The following is an 18994-nucleotide window of genomic DNA, read 5'->3' as shown; positions in this document are numbered from 1 at the left end:
AGTAATGAAAACAGCATAGTATTGGTACAAAAACAAACATAGGGATCAGTGGAACAGAATAAAGAGCCCATAAATGAACCCACAAACTTTTGGCCAATTAATCTTTGACAAAGGAGGCAAGAACATACAATGGAGTAAAGACAGTCTCTTCAGCAAATGGTGGGAAAGCTGGACAGCTGCAGGTAAATCAATGAAGTTAGAAAACTCCTTCACACAACACACAATATACTCAAAATGGCTTCAAGATGTAAACATAAGACAAGACACTATAAATCTCTTAGAAGAAAACATAGGCAAGACATTATCTGACAAATCTCAGCAATGTTCTCCTAGGGCAGTCTACCCAGGCAACAGAAATAGAAGCAAAAACAAATGGGAACTAAACTTGTAAGCTTTCGCACAGCAAAGGAAACCATAAGCAAAACAAAAAGACAACCTACAGAATGGGAGAAATACTTGCAAATGATGAGACTGACAAAGGCTTAATCTCCAGAATATATAAACAGCTCAATCAAGTTAATAAGAAAAAAACAACCCAATACAAAAATGGGCAGAAGACCTAAACAAGAAATTCTCCAATGAAGACCTCCAATGAAGACATCCAAAGAAGACAAATGGCCAACAGATACATGAAAAAAATGCTCAATATCACTAATTATCAGAGAAACGCAAATCAAAACTACAATGAGGTATCACCTCACACCAGCCAGAATGGCCATTATTCAATAGTCCACAAATGATAGATGCTGGAGAGGCTGTAGAGGAAAGGGAACCCTCCTACACTGTTGGTGGGAATGTAGTTTGGTGCAGCCATTATGGAAAACAGTATGGAGATTCCTCAAAGACTATAAATAGACTTACCATAAGATCCAGCAATCCTACTCCTGGGCATATATCCAGAGGGAACCTTAATTCAAAAAGATACATGCACCCCAATGTTCATAGCAGCACTATTTATAATAGCCAAGTCATGGAAACAACCTAAATGTCCATCTGAAGATGACTGGATAAAGAAACTGTGGTATATTTATACAATGGGATACTACTCAGCCATAAAAAAAATTTTTTTAAATGCCATTTGCAACAACATGGATGGACCTGGCAATTGTCATTCTAAGTGAAGTAAGCCAGAAAGAGAAAGAAAAATACCACTTATATGTGGAATCTAAAAAAAAAAAAAAACCACAAATGAACTTATTTACAAAACAGAAACAGACTCACAGACATAGAAAACAAACTTACGGTTACCAGGGGTGGGTAGGGGGTGGGAAGGGATAAATTGGTAGTTTGAGATTTGCAGATATTAATTAATATATATAAAATAGATAAACAAGTTCATACTGTATAGCATAGGGAACTATACTCAATATCTTGCAGTAACTTATGGTGGAAAAGAATATGAAAATAAATATATGTACATTTGGTATGACTGAAGCATTATGCTGTACACCAGAAATTGATACAACATTGTAAACTAACTATACTTCAATAAAAATACATATAAATAAACAAACAAAAAAAACTGATTCAAAAATAGGCAATGGATTTAAATAGACATTTTGCTGAAAAGCATATGCAAATGGCCAATAAGCACATAAAAAGATGTTCAACATCACTAATCACTAGGGAAATGCAAATAAAAACTACAATGAGATACCGCCTCACACCCAGCAGGATGGCTACTATCAAAAACACAGAAAAGTGCTGGGAGGATATGGAGAAATCCAAAACAGTACGGAGGTTCCTCAAAAAACTGAAAAATACAACTACCATATCACCCATCAATTGCACCCAAAAGAACTGAAAGCAGGGTCTTGGAGAGGTATTTGTACACCCATGTTCACAGCAGCATTATTGACAACAGCTAAAACATGGAAGCAACCCCAGTGTCCATCTACCAACGAACAGATTACCAAAATGTGGTTCATACATGCAATGGATACATACAATCCAGACTTAAAAAGAAATTTTGCAAAATGTTACACAATATGAATGAATCTTGAGGAAATTTCCTAAGTGAAATAAGCCAATCACAAAAAGACAAATACTGTATGATTCCACTTACATGAGGTACTTAGAGTAGAAACAAAATCACAGAGACAGAAAGTAGAATGGTGGCTGCCAGCGGCTAGAGGGAGGGGAGAATGGGACTATGGAAAATTATTGTCCAATAAGCAAAAGTTTCCAATTTATAGAATGAAAACAGTTACGGGGTGGTGATGGTTATATAACAAATGTGAATATATTTGATACCACTGAACTGTATAGTTAAAAATGGTTAATATGGTCAATTTTATGTTATATGAGTTTTAAACACACACACACAGAAAAGGAAAATTGGGGTGGGGGAACATATGTCTACTTCTATGGCTGAAACCTTCAGTGATATTTAAGCAAGCCATAAGTTGGATAGGTAGCCATTGAAGGTAAAGATTTTGTTTGTTTTAGTAAACGGGAGGGCATACGATCCCAGAGCAAGTGCAAATTCTACTCTGGAAGACACTACCCACCACCACAGTCTCTAGGAGAGAAGTCAGTGATATCAACCAACGCAGAGCAGACCCCCTTCCCACTGCAGCCCGGCCCCGGAAGCCCCATCTCAAGTCCCCATCCAGTCTTGACCTACTGCCTTGGCAAAGGCCTGGAGCCCTCCGGGACCACTCATCTACCCTTTATGAAATCACAGACCTCAGGGAATTATCCCAATAATACAAAGTGAGATCCATCCTCTCCAAACCCCGTCCCCACCCACACGTACCATGGAGCCCAAAGGAGAGAAGCAGGGACAGATGGGGAATTCAAAAGCAGCACCTACTCAGAAGCCATGAACAAGGCCTGAAGGATGCTGTTCACGTAGCACGTGTTGCCCAGGTTGATTAAACCGATCTTGCCCGTGTCTGACTTGGCCATGAGCCGGGGGTAGAAGCCGGCCAGCTCACTCTTCTGCGAGGTCCAGGCATCCTGCCCCAGCAGCTGTTTGATTCGGTCCTCATTGGGAACATGGAGGTCCTGAGAGGGGAACAAGCCAGCAGCACAGTGGGCACCAGGTTCAGCTCTAAAAATATGACCTCCTTTGGGAAGACTTCTTGAACTACAGCCTACCCCATACCTACCCAAGCATACCGCCCCAAGTGTCCTAAAGAGGTATGTGAACAGCCCCCTGCTTTCAAACTTATTCTAGGCTCTCATCTTGACATGTAGGCCTTCTACGTGATCTTTCATGTCACAACTGCCTTAAGAAGGTGGTAAAGTCCCCATGGTATAGATGCAAAAACTAAGACCCAGAAAGAGAAAGAATTTTCTTAGAAGCAGTAAGCCAAGAATCCGTATGTCAGACAAGCCCAGGGTGTGACAGACTCTAAGCAATGACAACACTGGCCCACTGGCTAGATCCAGCAGTGTCATGATCTCGACTCTAATCCTGACTCTTGTCCTCACAGCTGTCTGGCTGTGGTCAGTGAGCCTCCCTGACTCGGTCAGTCAACCTCCTTGGACCTCAGTTTCCTCATTTGTCAAGTGAGAATACTCCTACCTTACATCAGTTTGGCACTCTACACTTTCACGGTGCTTGCCCACAATGATGCTCCTGTTTTCACTGTCTTTACTTTAAGGACGTTCGGAGTCAGCTTTTTGGAATTAGTCAACCCCCTGGAACTTGATCCCACAGTCAAGACGGTGGGAGGATCCAGGGGGTCTGAGGTATGATTCCTTGGTCACAGGCTCGGGGATTAGCATGCTTTCCCACTCATTATCCTTTTTTACATTAAACAGCTGCACGTAAAAGAATATTACCAAGCACTGGTTCTAATAATGATGTATTTTAAAGAAAAACACCTAAGCATACTGCAGTGTTACTTAGATTTAAGCAACATTCATGACAGTTCCTCTAGCCCTGTTCTTACTTTCAGATCATGAGCACAACGCCTAGATTTGTCTAAGGCTCCAGAGCCTCAAACCAGCTTAGCACTGAAAGGCCTCCAGCGCACAGACTCGTCACTGCAGAAGGTCTGGCCCAAGCAATGGTTTATCATGTCTGCTCACTCCTTTCCTAGGATTGTTTATCAAATAATTTATCAGATTATCACCTCTCACAGATGATTTAAATCACAGATGATTTAAAAAAATATAGGAGCTGCCAGAGGCAAGATGAGAAGATAAGGGCTCCTATCTTCTTAGTCCCTTCTTTTCTTCCTATTATCCCCTATTCAATCCCCACCCCACACACAACATGAATAGGGACAAAGACTGACAGAACCAACCCCTACTCCCTCACCCCCCATCACCACACACACACACGATTCAAAAATTACTACACAAGAGAAAAGACATCAAATGCCATTTTTCCCAAAGAAGGAAATTTTGTACTCTTAGAAGAGTAAAACAAAAATTTCCAAATAACTTTCAAGTTCCTCATGTTATTGGAAATTTACATACAACGGCTCCCAGAGAAACTGCCATAACCCAATACAACGGCCTAAGAGAGAATTTTCCACAATTTCTAAAAGAGCCTGTATACAAAGGATGTACTCACATGTGAAAGAATTTTAGAAACAATAAAATCCTACAAATACTTTGCTGCCTTGTCTCTCCAACTGGCTCATACCAAGGGTTACTCAAAGCCACAGGACGAAATCTTCCTACAACTACATTTGCTAACATTCAAGGAAGAAAAATGTTTACATTAAAACAAGTGTTTATATTTATGAAGTAAATACTTGAATCTTTGACTTAAAATGAGCTTTTTTAGAGAAACTCTGGGCTTTTGTCAGGCTGCTTGGGTAAGTCTCCTCCCTGAGGTCAAGTAATTCGTAAGAAACCTTTGAGAAGCCCAGACCTGCTGGATTAAGCACTCACTCAGCCTAGTTTACACAGCCCTCCGCACTGCTGATCCTTCTGATCTCCCTACCCATCCACCACGCGTTACAGCCCAACTGGATATGCATGTGCCCGCTCCCATGCCCTTCCCTTTGACTTGTCTGAGGGCCTCTTCCTGCCAGCCCCCATCCCTCAAGGTCTAAATTCTATATCCCCTCTCCAGAGGGTTTTCCAGAATCTCCACAAGTGGGAGCCCCACACTATCTTTACCTTTTGTATAGAGCCTAACTCCCTATGCCTAGTGGTCCAGGGATTCGCAGACTCACCTTCTCTCTGGAGCAGACCACATCCCCTAGAGTGTAAAGCCTGGGTCTCACTCAGCGTGGGTTTCCCTCGGTGCCTGTGCAGGCCACGCTCCCTCCTCTTTGTTCACACCTCCACGATATCATCCTTCACACTACAGTCACCTTCATTCACTCAGACATTTATTAGACACAAGGATCAATAAGACATGTCCCCGCCCATGAGAAGCTCACAGTAACAGTCACTTCCAACAAATTTAAGTCCTGTCTCCACTGCTCATCCATTTCCAGTACCAGGAAGCCCATGATCTAGCAAGGCAGCTGCTTCCCCTTTGTAGGTTAGCGCTATTTAAAAAACAAACAAAACTTTTATGTTAAGCTGGAAAACTTTAGAAAATCTAAGTAAATGTCAGAGGTTTTGTCGTATCTACCAATTAGATACCAACAATCTACACATGATAGACTGTTCCCTTGTATGTTTTGTAATTTGGGGATTATAAACTCATCTTTAGTACAACTTTATCTTTGCGTCTTTCAAGAAGTTTCATTTCTGTTTCTACTAGGCAACCCTCGGGTATTACAAGTTTATGATTACTTTCAATGATAGTATCTGAGCACAACCCCACAGAAGATAAGAATTTGAATGCCTAAACCCACATGAGAGCAGGCCAATAATTATAAATGTCTTTTTTCCCCAATCCAGAGCCCAGACCATGCCAGAGAAGTTTCCTTGATGTCTATTTGGGACCATGTGTATTCTTCCTAGAGCACCCTTTTACTAACAGTAAAGCCTTTCCTGGGTCCTGGTTTACATGGCCCTCTTAGTACTAACTCCCTCCTGGGAGCAGGTCCTAAGCCTCTCCTCCTGTCCCCACCAGCTCAAGCCACTGTCTTACCCAACCTTCCTCCCTACCCACAAGGCAAAAGAGCATCACCTCTCACTTACCATTCTGGAATTTGGTTTTCTCTTCCTTTTTGTCCCCTGGGGATTCTCCCTGACTTCCCTGCAAGCTCAGCTTTGTACTTAAAAAGATGTTTGTTATATTTTAACAAGCATTTCTAGGTGTTTGGTGTGGAACACTTCCCAGGTTATCTATCTGCTGTGCTACAGAAATGGAAGTCAGATCAGAGGCTGTGAAACAGCCATCGCCTACCTGGAGATCTTTCACACCTGGACCTGCCCTCTGTATCAAGCAATGGGAAAGGGTTCAGCCCTGGCTGTGACTCTCACTACCTCCGTGACTCTGCATAAGACACCACACCTCTCCAAGTCTCATTTTCCTCCTCTGTGAAATTGAAATGACACCAGTACTTGCTCCACAAGTTTCTAGTGAGCAACAGAAGACAGTACGTACGAGAAAACACTGAATATGGCACTACAAAAACATCTACAAATGTTACTGTCCTAGTAACCCAGCAAGCCCAGGTCAGAAGCCCTTTCTTCCTTGTAGCCTCCTCCTCTGCCTCTTCATTGCTCTCAGGCCGACCTTCATAGGCATTTCATAAGCTGTTTAGATCAGAGTTACAGGTAAACACATCAGTCACCCCACTAGGCTGTGAGCTCCTCAAAGGAGGAGATTTGGTCTGCCTCACACCTGTGTCTCCAGTTCCCAATTGGGCCTGGCATAGAGTAGGGCATAAGTCTTGTGAACAACTGTAAACAATCCCTGCTCTGTAGTGCTAAGAGGAGACAGACACATAGACAGTAACCATGTGTGACAGAGGGATGCAGGGGGCTGTGGGAGCTCAGGGGGCCCATGACCCAGCCAGGGGAGCCAAGAAGAGGGGTGGGTTCAATTACCAGAGTTATGAAAGAGGGCTTCCTGAGGGAGGCAACACTTGATAACAGCATTAAAGGAGCCTTAGTTGGGGTTGGAGTTATCCAGGCAGAACAAGAGAGGGGTTTAAGTGAGAGAGATAGGCATATGCAAAGGCTCAGAGCAGTCCATCATGAGAGAGAGACTCTTCTAGGGGAATAGCAGGTGGCTCAGTGTGCCTGAAGCACAGGATGGGCCAGGAGGTACTGGGAGTAGCCAGGGACCAAGTGATGTGGGGGCTGCCACTAACCTGGAGTGTGGCCTTAGGCAAGGCCCAAACCAGCACCCTCGTCAGAGGGGGTCACAGAAGCAGTAAGGACTGTTACTCACCTTGATGGCCTCCATGATGGGTTCATACAGGTCTGGGAAGCCTGGGAACCGGAACACCATGCAGTGGACCAGCTCTGCCAGCTGCTCCAGGCAGCTGGTCCCCGAGTTGGAGTCCTCCTTGACCAGAGAGGCCACCATTGGGGGGATGTGAGGGAGGAGCTGTGAGAGCAGAGCAGGGTGAGGTTCAACACCAGTTTACCCACAGGAGACAGGGGATGGTGGTCAGTGCTGAAGGCACCCGGATCCCTGAAGCAGGGAGGTCTGCCCACCTGACCTACATGGGGCTCTAAGGGAGATGACTCTCTTCACAAGACACATAACCTTGGATACTTTGCCTCAGTCTTTTCATCTGTTTAATGGTATAAATAATTCCCTCCTCACGGTTGAGGGGAGGCCAGAGCCTGAGCCCCAGCTATTAAGTATCAGGAACAGGCCTCCCTAAACAGATTGAAGGCTTGAGTGACCAGGGCCACTCTGTCACCCAGGAGTGATGCTGGGGCCACAATGTGGTCAGCTGGTGGGCAGCCCTGACAGAGCATGAGCGGCAGCAAACATTTACATGTCAAGCATTTCATCCTCACAGTGACATTATGTGGCGATTACTACCCCCATCTTATAGATGAAAAAATTAGTTAGAGAGGTTATATAATTTGCCAAGGATTTCACCTTGGGTTACAGGAGAAGTTGGCGTGTGAGCCAGGTCTGTCTGAACCCAAAGGCCATTTCTTTCCTCTGTGCTACTGAGTGTTAACTTTCAAATCCATGGGGGTGCGATGCCGTAACATCCCAGGGATGGACAGAGTCAGGCCATACAAACTGCGAGCAGGGAAGCCCAAAAGAAGGATGGAAAGAAAGAAATGTTTGTCAAGTCCCTAGTATATGGCAGGCTCTTGAGAAATGAGAAATGTCACCTCCTTTAATCCTGTCCCCCTATCCTGGGGGTTGAACCCCCATCCCAGGTTCTAAGAGCTACATGCCCGGCCCAAAGTCACCACATCGGGTAAATGGCAGAGCTGGGACTCAACCCCACATATGCTAATCCCTGGTTCTGTGTTTTTCCCACTGCAAAAATCAGAGAGCATGAAGCTTCTGCACTGACCAGGAGCCAGCAGAATCTAGGGCCACATCCACCGGGGAAGGCAGGCAGCTCCCCAGGGCTACAGGCTGCTCTTCCCAAGGGAGGGCCCCTAAGATGACACAAAGGGCTGGGAGCTGAGGTCAGGCCATTCTGGTGCTGGTGAACAGCAGGGTACAGAAAGGACACTGGGTCAGGAGTTAGACCAACTCAGCTGGCATCTTCCCTGTACCACCTACCAGCTGCGTGCCTGGGACAAGCAACCCAACCTCCCTAAACTGCAGTTTCTTCAGCTGAAAAATGGAGAAAATGATAGAACCTCCCTCTTGGGGCTGTTTCAGAAGTAAACTGAATGAACATATGCACTGGCTTTAGCACTGTGCCTACCACACAGCTGGCCCCCAAGGAATCTTAGCTACTATCGTTCCAGACCCGTCTCTACTGTGGGCTCGTGGGGAGGTCACACACATTCTCTGGCCTCAGTTTCCTATCTGTAAAATGGAGTCTCAAGTCTCTTCCATCCTAACATCCAGGACTTGGAGGTAGGTCTTGGGCTTCAAGCCCAGATCCGTCAAGTCCCAAAAGAGACAGCATGTCTGGCCTCCAGCCAGACTAGTGGGGGATGCAGAGCTGCCCACCCTCAAAGCAGTATACAGGGACCCTTACCAGGTGGAAGGCCTCATGGGAGTGCTGGAAGGTCAGGAGCATGTACTTAAGGACAGACAAGGCGGCTCCCCGGACAATGGGGTACAGAAGCTTGGAGAAAACCTGGAAAAGAGTCCTTGGTCAGGAGTCCCCAAGGCCTGGGCTGCCCGAGGCCAAGTGCAGACACAGACCTGAAAGGGAGCTAGAGTTAAAGTAGCAGAGCCACATGGAAGAAACACAGAGATGCTCACAGACCTGGGTGGATGGACAGGTGGTGAAATGGACAGCAAGATAGCTGGTATCTGATGGATGGATGGATGGATGGATGGATGGATGGATGGATGGATGGACGGACGGACAGACGGACGGACCAAAAGTGACAGACACATACACTTGAATGACAAATCAAAGGAATGAATGGGGGAGACCTGAGGCCCAGAGAGGGGCAGTGAATTGTCCCAGGTCACAGCGAGCTTGGGTGGGAGCCCCAGTGCTCTGCCTCCCAGACCTCCAATGCCTTCTGGCAAGAGACTAGCAGAAAAGGCCAGAAGCCAGGGCTAGGATAGGGGCCCACCAACCTTCTCAATTTTGGCGAGTGAAACCTCGATCAAGATGCTGAACTTCTTAACAGCGGCCAGGCCCTTCAGCAGTGCAATGATCCACTTGTCAATGTTCTTCCCCAGGGGCCAGGACACCCAGTCGATCATCCTGGTGAGGGGAGTGACAGTGACACAAGGACCAGGGAGGCCCAAATGCCTGGGAAGGGGCAGCCCAGGGACCAGCCCTAATGTCCTAAAACCCCACACTGACTCACACCTGCATACAGGGCAGCCCTGGGATCCGTGGGATGAACAAGACACTTCTGGAAACTGCAAATGAGCCCAGTACAGGCACCTGGCAGAGACGGGGGCTCCCAGACTGGCAAGAGGGAAGCCAGGCCCTTTCAGCACCCCAGACCTCACCCCTATACACACTGGGCTGCAGTGGCAGAACAGGGCTTTCAGCTGCCTCTGCCTGGACTGTGGGGCCCAATGGCAGGGGGAGCAGTGCCCCCAGGCCAGAAGCCCTGGCTCCAGCAAACCCTTGCTTGTGACCTGGAGCAAGTCACTTACTCTCTCTAGCCTCAGTTTCTTCCTCTGTAAAATAGGGACAATAATTCACAGGGTTGTTGTATGTATTAAAAGAGATCACAATAGCTAACAGCTAATAGCTAACATTTATGTCTTATTCACTCTGCACCAAGCACTGCTCTACCTGCCTTACATGTTAACCCATCTGACCCCCACGAGATAACGCCTGTGCACACTGAGCAGGAAGCTGCCACACAGGAGGTGCTCAGGAAAAAGTCACTATTATTGTTATTTTTATACACAGACTGTGCTATAAAAAGAACAATAAAAGATCAAAGTAGTACTAATTATGGTAATAACAGCTACCGTGGCACTGTTCTAGGCACCCACCTTACATGTATTATCTCCTTTTACCTCATTCAGTCCTCACAACAACCCTGTAAGATGGGGTCAATTATACTACATTCTATGGAGGAGGAAGCTGAGACATAGAGGGGTTGAGCAACCTGCCCAGAGTCATACAGGCAAGAAGTAGGAGAGCCAGGCTTTGAACTCAGGCAGCTTACCTCTAGAGCCCAAACTCTTACCCACTACAGACAAGGAATCCAGGAAGACCCAATGGAGACAGTGGATCTGCACACGGGTATGGAAAGAATGGCAGGGGAAGGCATGCCAGGTGGACGGGGTCTGCAGAGCCAGAGGCTTGCAGGCAGGAGGGGAGGCGTCATATTCTGAGATCATTGGCCAGGCAGGTGTGCTTAGATCACAGGTGTGATGATGTTCAAATGAGGTGGGGGATGTGCAAGAGCTAAAAAGCACTCACTCTGTTTGTCACACTTGCCAATCTCAGAAAGCACTTCTTGAAGTACTTTCACCTGCTAACATGACCCCCATGGAAGCCTGACCACTTCTTATACCACCTCTGCTATTACAGAGGGGAAACCGAAGCTCAGAGAGTTCACTGACTTGTCACCCAGCCTGAGAGCATCACTAGGGCAAAGCTCTCTGTGTACCCCCTATCCAGCCCTGGGCCAGGCACAGGAAAGGCTCAAGGATGGATGGATGAACAAGTGTGAGGGCTGGGCCCTCTGACAATAAATCTAGCCCAACAATCCCACCCAGTGGAAGGGGCTTCTGGGAGGGACAAAGACCCGACCACCACTAGGCCCTCAGCCCACCTGCTAATGGCAGTCAGCATCTGGGAGTCAGTCACACTGTCATCATTGCTGAGGTTCCGGACGACACCATCCATGAGCTCCAATGGGAGGTGCTGGACCACACTGGCCAGGGCACTCGACGGCGGCTCCTCCTCTGGAACAGGGAGCTGGGCTGAGCTTAGCAGGGAAGTGGGCCCCACACCTCTCCCATCACCCCATGCCCTTCACACTGCCAAGGAACTAGGCTGTGCCTCTGCAAAGAGCACATTGGAGCCACCTCCTCACCTCTTACAGCATCCCAGCCTCTGATCTCATTTAGCTCATTCACTCAACAAACTTTCACTGGCACTGCTTTGGGCCCCTATTCTGAGCAAAGAAAAAAACAAAAAACAAAAACTGACCCCCAACTGTGCATGTACGGGCAAGGCCTTTAAAAGGAGTAGGGTAACAATGGATCTGGCAAAAACAGGTATGAAGGCTATGTGAACTGGGGGCAGGAAGGATAGTCCAAGTAAAACCCAATAAACAAAGGCTCAGAGGTGAGAAAAAAACATTTAGTTATGAAAATTTGTTGTTCAATTGTATAAAGACCGAGGTCCTTATACTTCTTCCTCCTGCCAGGTGCATCCCTTTGCTTTCCCCTGAACAGCCCTATAATCAGAGAAGGCACCGATTTTATTTGTCATTTAAACTACAGCGCAATTTCCACAGTTGCCAACGGAGGGCCAAGACTGCCACTTCAGATCTGACACGTACAGGCTCCACCGCGCCTCCAGACCTCCCCTCCATCCGCCCAGAGCACCCTGCCACGCTGCCTGGTGCTGCCCAGCTCTCAAGGCCTGGTTCAAAAGTCACCGCCTCTACGAAGCCTACCTGACCCAAAAGACATGCTGACCCCCCCTCTTCCTCTTCCTCTTCCTGTTGTCTCACTCGGCCCCTCGTCCTCCTCCTGGCCAGACTGAACTGGGCCCGGTCCTCCCTGCACGCCCAGCATTCACTACAGGATAGGACACCTCACCACCACCACCACCACCACCACGCCAGCCCCAACCCCGCAGGAGCTCAGGAGAGGCCTGCTAACCAGACAAAGGGTCAAGGCACTCCCGGACCTGTGCACGCCCAGCATTCACTACAGGATAGGACACCCCACCACCCCCACCCCCACGCCAACCCCGCAGGAGCTCAGGAGAGGCCTGCTAACCAGACAAAGGAACAATGCACTCCCGGACCTGTGCTGTAGCACGCACGCGCTAAACCACCACGCGGGCACGCCACCCATAAGACTCCGCACGCACAGTCCCCGCCCCGGCCCTAAAGCACACGCACCTGTGCAGGAGATAACGGCGAACAGCTCCTTGAGGCAGGGCAGGATGGCGGCGGGCTGAGCACGCCACAGTTGCGCCAGAAGCCCGCTCACCTGCTGGGCCTGCTCCAGGAACTCCACGGCACCCTCCTCGCCCTCTGCGGGGCAACGGAAGCGACCGAGGCAGCGCACCAGCTGCTGGCAGAAGAGCAGGCGGTGCGGGCCGTCGGGGACGCAGCGAGGATGCCGCGCCAGCAGCCGTGCCACCTGCGCGCAGGCCGCCGGCCCCGGGCGCTCGCACACGGTGCGCAGCACCTCGCGCCGCATCAGCGCAAACACCTCCTCCGCCGCGGGCCCCTCGGGCAGCAGTTGCAGGCCGAGCTGTACGCAGGCTAGCGCGCGGGCGCCCGGCGGCCCGGCGCCCCCCTGCAGCAGGCGCAGCACGCGTCGTGCGCTGAAGAACTCGGCGAAGACTTCGGGGTGGTGGCGGCCGGCCACATGCAGCAGCTGGCAGCCCACACGGCGCGGCAGCTCGTCCGCACCGCCCACGTAGAGACGCGTGCCCAGTGCTAGCAGGGCCAGGCACTGCTCCCTCTCCAGCGGCTGCCGCGCAGCCTCAAGCACGCGGCGCACCAGCCCTTGCTTCACGCTCGCCGGGTATGATGACGTCACTACCGCCTCCAGGATCTTGTCCATAGTAGCTGCGCTGTGGGGGGTGGGGAGCAGGGTCACACTCTGCCGGACAGGTCCGATCCCCCACGTGATCCCCTGTGTGCTGAGACTTGGGGGGCGAGAAACTCAACCTTTCTGTGCCTCAGTTCCCCATCTGTGAAACGGGGAAAGGATACTTACCTCACTGGGTTGTATCATGATGAAGTAAAGCACAATGCCTGGTATATAATAAGCCCCAGTGGGTTGTAGTTATTGCTGATGAGCGCCCTTCAGCTCACAAAGGCAACATCTGAGCCTTCCCCTCTCCGCTACCCCTTTACCCCTCTCTCCCCAGGCCTCCTGGTGACCCTATCCATTCTTGGCAAGGCAAGTAAAAAAGCTGGGTTTAGAAACGGCTGCCGAGTCTCGGTCAAGTCATGTCCCATGGGGAAATGAGCTGGCCACACACACAAATCACACCTCAGGGAAGGAGGGCCTACAGGGCTTTCTGAGATCCCTTGCACACTTCATTTTGCCCCAATCAACTTCCTGCTCTTTCTCAAGTGACCTACCCCTTTCTAAGATTCCACCTCTTTGTGTATGTACACTGTGCCTTTTGCCTGAAGCATCCTGTCTCCCAAGACTTCCACCACCACCACACACTCATACAATCAGGCAAAATCTTATTTTCCTTTGAAGCCCACCTAAAAACCCTTGTCCTTAATGAGAACCTTAATGAATTCATCCCTTATCTTGATTCCTACAGCCACCTGTGGCCCCTTCTTCCATTGCCGCTGGGATCACATGGCCAGGTTTTATGGGTCCAAATCTTTAAGGCAGAGCATCTCATCTCTGTGCTCAGCCCTGCACATGCAGGCCCTGTCTGCCTCCCTAGCCTCAGCCCACACCAGCCCCTCACTCTTGACTCACACTATGTTCTCCCTGCTACTGGGCTTCTGTACTTGTTCTTCCCTCCCTTCCTTGCTTGGCTCACCCCACAGATCTCTGCCAACTTCTTCCTCAAGGAAGGTTTGCCATACCTCTCTGTCTGGATCAAATGCCTCTGTTAACAATCTCAGGACATCCTGTCCTCCTTTATAGCACTTACCATGATTACTTGATTGGGGTCATCCTCCTCCACTATACTATATTAGTTCCTTAGGGCAGGAACCATGTCGGGTTTCATTTACCACTTTATCCCCTGCACCTTATACAGTACCTGGCACATAGTAGGCATTTGTTGAATGAGCAAATGCAGAGTACAGTGTGAGTTACTGCTACCTTATTCCTCTGAGCCATAATAGTCTTCCCTCTGCCCTTCCACTCCATTTGGGCTGTTTCCTGGAAGGTTTTACCCCAAACTGACCCTCTTTGACACCTGATTCTCATCCTGGTTCCCATAGGTTCAAACTGCTCTCTTAATATCCAACTCTCAGCTCCTAAAAGGCCAGACCATTTCTTTGTTTATTTGAATAATCCCACTCTAGGCAAGACTTGATATAAGGCTCAGCATACATTAGGTGTTTAATTAAACTTATTGGCTCAGTAAAAACTACTCTATTCTTGAGACCTAGGGTAGGTGTGAAGACAAGCCAGAAATTTCCCAGATGATGGGCCAGAAACTTTTATTCAAAACCACAGATACTGTGGGACCCCAACTATGCACCAGGCTCTGTGAAGCCCTTCCCTTCTCTGTCCTGGAGACCAAACCTCCATTACTGCATGTGTTACAATGCAATGGGCTCATTTGCTTATCTCTCTCTCACCAGATTGTTAGCTCCTTGGGGCAGGGATCAGGCTTATTTCTCTGTGGCTGGTATCTCCCATGCCAGTCACTTGAGCCTCTTTTCTGTAAAATGGGGATAAATGATATCAGGTTGAACCACTTAAAAGTGAGGGATCAGACACTGCCAATTCCCATCATTCTACCCGTTACCGCCCACATCAGGTGGTTTTGCCTGGCAGCTGGGAGCTCGGTCAGTAGAGTCATTTTATGAGGGCTCTGATCTCCGAGGCCAGCCCTGCAGCCTCTGTGCAGCCTGTGGCCTGACCACTCCAGCAAGCCCTGCCTACCTGCCCTTACTCCCACGCGGGCAGTCTGAGGCCAGCTGTCACCATGGTCACCAACAAACCCACTCACTAATATCTTGGATGCATTCATGCAAAGGGGTTTTTAGAGGGCTGGACCTCACCTGACCCATTCCAGGCCACGAAAGGGAGGCAGAACAATGCCTGCTTTTCCTATGGCACAGATGGAGAAGCCAAGTATCAACAAAGGAGAAAGACACAGCCTTGGCAGGGTGGGATTAGAACCTGAACTTAGCCTCTCTTAGGGAGGCAGAAGCAGACTGCCAGCAGTCCTCGGGGGAGGGTGGATTATCCTTCCTTCTAGACTCTGGACGAGGATATGGCCTATCGACACTGGCTCTGACCCAAGAGACAGCTGCCCCACAGCAAATGCATCAGCAAACAGCAGCCACGTCCTCCCTCAGAAGAGCCTGCATTAAACGCTTGAGACCCAGGTTCTCTGCTTCAGAATCACCAGGTGACCTTGGATGAGTTCCTGCCTCAACCTTCTCACTGGAAAATAGGGACCATTTGGGCTTACCACTGATGAGGTTGCGATAAGGTATAAAAAAGATGAGGGCTGGCCATGAGTCTATTCTTGGGACATCTGGCACTGAGAGAGAAAGACAGTGTCACAGAAGGAGCTGAGGAGACACTCCTGATTTAGCTTATTCTACTAGGAATTGTATCCATTAGCCCTCACTGCCAACTCAGCATTTCCACTGAGTCTCCTCTGAGCTCCAGCCTCACTCAAAATCACCTCCTCTTGACCTCTTGCCTGAACTAGTGCAGTACCTCCTAACCAATCTCCTCTTTCCCTCCCTCAATCCATCCTCCATTGAGGCAGGTGTCCTGCAGGAGTAGAGTCCAGATTTCAAATCTAGTCCAGCCACTACCCCCTACTGTGGCCACAGCCATCAAGGTTGGTGCTTTTCCACCCCAAACCCCAAAATGGGAGATGAATACCTGCCCACCCCTTAGCCTTTCCCAGCCAGTGCTGCAGCTCCTCCCCACATCCTTGGCTTGTATCTCTCACTGCTGACAGGACTGCCTGGGAGTCCCAGCAACACCCAGCCTGCTCCAGGGCACACAGTAAGCACACAGGAAAGTCATGATCCCTCCCCTAGAAGGCCCAGATCCCTTTATCTGTCCCTCTTGAATGATCCTCCACATTCCCAATGTGTATTGGTAGAGCCTGGCTCATCTCCATCACCCCCAAAGCACCCAGTGTGTGTGTGTGTGTGCATATGTGCGCGCAACTCCGATGCCCTGCCTCACCCCCTCCCTGGTCTCTCCCACCCACCCTGCAAATATTGTTAGATTAACCTCCTTAGACAATAAACTCCATCCTGCCCTGCCCCTGCTCAGATCCCTCAAGGGTCCCCGGCCCGTTCAGGATAAGGTCCAAACTCCTGAGCCTGACATTCAAGTCCTTTCTATGACACTGAGCTGATATGAGGTGGGGTTGGAGATAAACTTGACAAACTCTGTTCCGTGGTAAATCTACAGGAATTTGGGTAGTGGGCTTTTTCCTGCTCGACACTTTGGTGATGTCCACTCTGCTGGGAAAGGGCTTCTCCCTCTCCTCTCCTGGCAAATTCTGACTCATCCTTCAATGCCCAGGTCACATGCCCCCTCCTCTGGGAAGCCTTTCCAAATCACCCTGTGACTCAAAGTCTCTGGGCTCTGGCTTCCCAAGGCCCTCTTCACTTCTCTCATCCCTCAGCGGTGTAACTGGATTTTGTCTATCTCCCCCACCAGGCCAGCATCTCCTTTGGCTGGAAGTAGGTCTAATTCCCCTGTCTATGCCCAGCACAGGACCAAGCACAGAGGTGAAGGAGTGCCAAGTGACCAAGAGACATGTGACAGCAAGATGAGATAAAACCAAGGATATGATGAAAAAAGCACCTTCCAGCAACTGGCCTAACCCTTGGTCCTGTCACTGCCGTCATCTGCCCAGATCTGGTCTTGCATATCCATAACCCTGAGAATCTTAAACATCAGGCAAGAAAATCTTTACAGAAGTCACTGGATAGGCTTGAGTGAGGCTTAAGCCATTCTAGAAATGACTCAAACAACCAAAAAGAAAACAAAAAACAAACAAAAAAACCTGTTCCTGGTTAACCCTCAGGTCAAAAGTTCACAGAATCTCATGCGACAGGGTAGGGGACTTCAAGAAGGCTACTCTCAATTTCTCCATACCCCAGAGCACAGCAGACCCTCCAAGCCCCAGCATAGCATCTAAGAGTTGAAGAGTGCATTTCCTCTCCTCCCTAACCCTCATACCCAGTCTCCCTCCTTTGACTCCCCTGGGTGCTAGAGCTGCCCTGTGTGCGTGTGCGTGTGCGTGTGTGTGTGGTGTGGTGTGTGTGTGGTGTGTGTGTGTGTTGGTGGGGAACCAGGATGTCCCCTCCTGACACCTATAAGTGCCTCCATGCCTGGTCCCCCAGGTCTCTGGGCAGCAGTATCTCTCTCTATTTTTTAACTGAACTTCTACTCAAGGCAGCCCTGGGAAGGATCCCCCCTCATCATGCTACTGGGAGGCCCCCAACTGTCTCCTGGAAAGAAAGAATAAAAAGGTTGGGGGGGTGGCTGGCAAGGGTGTGAATTACTAGCAACGAGCAAGTACTCTTTACTGAAAGGGAATTAAGGGGGAGAAGGGAAGAAGGTTCTCAAGAACCCATCCCCACTGGGGGGACCACCCCTCACATACCTCTGATGGCCGCCTCCCTGCCCCAACCCTAGGCTTTCTGAAAGGGCGGGCACCAGGCTGACACATGGGGTCTCCTGTTCGCAAGGGTTCTTGTAGGGGGAGTACACTCAGGCAGAGGATGCTGAGAATAACAGAAGCCCATTTCAAGCGTGGCCTCTTGGCCCCCCAGTCTGTATCCCAGCTCGGCCCCACCCCTCTCTCCAGTTACACCAGCTCACTCGCTCCCCGCCCAGGCTGGGGCTGCGGATCCCACGGAAGGCTGGCGAGCTTCATGATACTGGGCGCGGGTGCCCTTAGCCCTGAGGGGGACAGAGGCTGGGGCCGGATCACCTATATACACAATTGATGAAGAAGGAGGCTGCGGCCCAGAGAGGGGCAGCTACTCGCCCAAGGTCACACAGCCAGGCCCAGGATATACGGAGACCTCTCGCCTCCCAACGCTGTACTCTCAGAACCCTACGCGCGTGTTTCAGGCTCTCGAACCATGAAGGTGCAGACACTCCCTCCCCCAACCTGCAAACACGCCCCAGCCCCCTTACCTCGGGGACCACAGTAGCCCCTGCCTCAGAGCCGGCTCCTGGACGGAGGGCTCAGGCTGGGCAGGACCAGTCTAGGCCAGGATAGGTCAGGGCTGGCCCTTTGCTTCCCCCGAAGTGGGGACGCCCTCCGCCAGGTCCCAGACAGCAGGGATGCTGCTTCCACTGCAAAGTCCAACCTCTCCACCCCGCTCTGCACAAGCATATAGCCAGACAGTCAGACTCAGCGGCGCGGCCGCGGAGCTGCGGGGCGAAGTGGGGGGAGGGGCGAGGTGCGGGAAACGGGGCGGAGCCGGAGCGGGGTCTACCCCGCGAACCGCCACTCGGGCCGCGTCCCCTTTAAGTCCAGCGGGTCTGAGTGCTGGCATGGGCGGGGCGGGAGCTGGAAGACTAACTGCAATTCCTCCTGGGAGATGGAGTTCGCACTTGGCACGGCGAGCCGCAAAGAGCCCAAGGAGAACTACAAGTTCCTGAACGCAGCGCGCGGGTCCTGCCACGCCACGCCCCTGGGCT

At 50.0% G+C, this 18994-nt stretch overlaps 1 protein-coding gene across 1 annotated transcript in view; it reads right to left on the bottom strand.

The window, feature by feature from the left end:
* Positions 1–18839, bottom strand: part of USP35 (ubiquitin specific peptidase 35) — a 44537-nt gene extending 25698 nt beyond the window's left edge. The window contains exons 1-7 of the mRNA XM_032488746.1: positions 18485–18839; positions 12538–13220; positions 11233–11365; positions 9563–9692; positions 9006–9107; positions 7265–7423; positions 2816–3009 (exon numbers count right to left, since the gene is read on the bottom strand). Coding sequence (XP_032344637.1) covers positions 2816–3009; positions 7265–7423; positions 9006–9107; positions 9563–9692; positions 11233–11365; positions 12538–13210 — 1391 coding nt within the window. The 5' untranslated portion in view covers positions 13211–13220; positions 18485–18839. The remainder of the gene's footprint in view (positions 1–2815; positions 3010–7264; positions 7424–9005; positions 9108–9562; positions 9693–11232; positions 11366–12537; positions 13221–18484) is intronic.
* Positions 18840–18994: the final 155 nt, after the last annotated feature.

This window comes from Camelus ferus, chromosome 10 (genome assembly GCF_009834535.1).
Source record: "Camelus ferus isolate YT-003-E chromosome 10, BCGSAC_Cfer_1.0, whole genome shotgun sequence".
Taxonomy (NCBI): domain Eukaryota; kingdom Metazoa; phylum Chordata; class Mammalia; order Artiodactyla; family Camelidae; genus Camelus; species Camelus ferus.
This window is presented reverse-complemented; position numbering and strand designations above follow the sequence as displayed.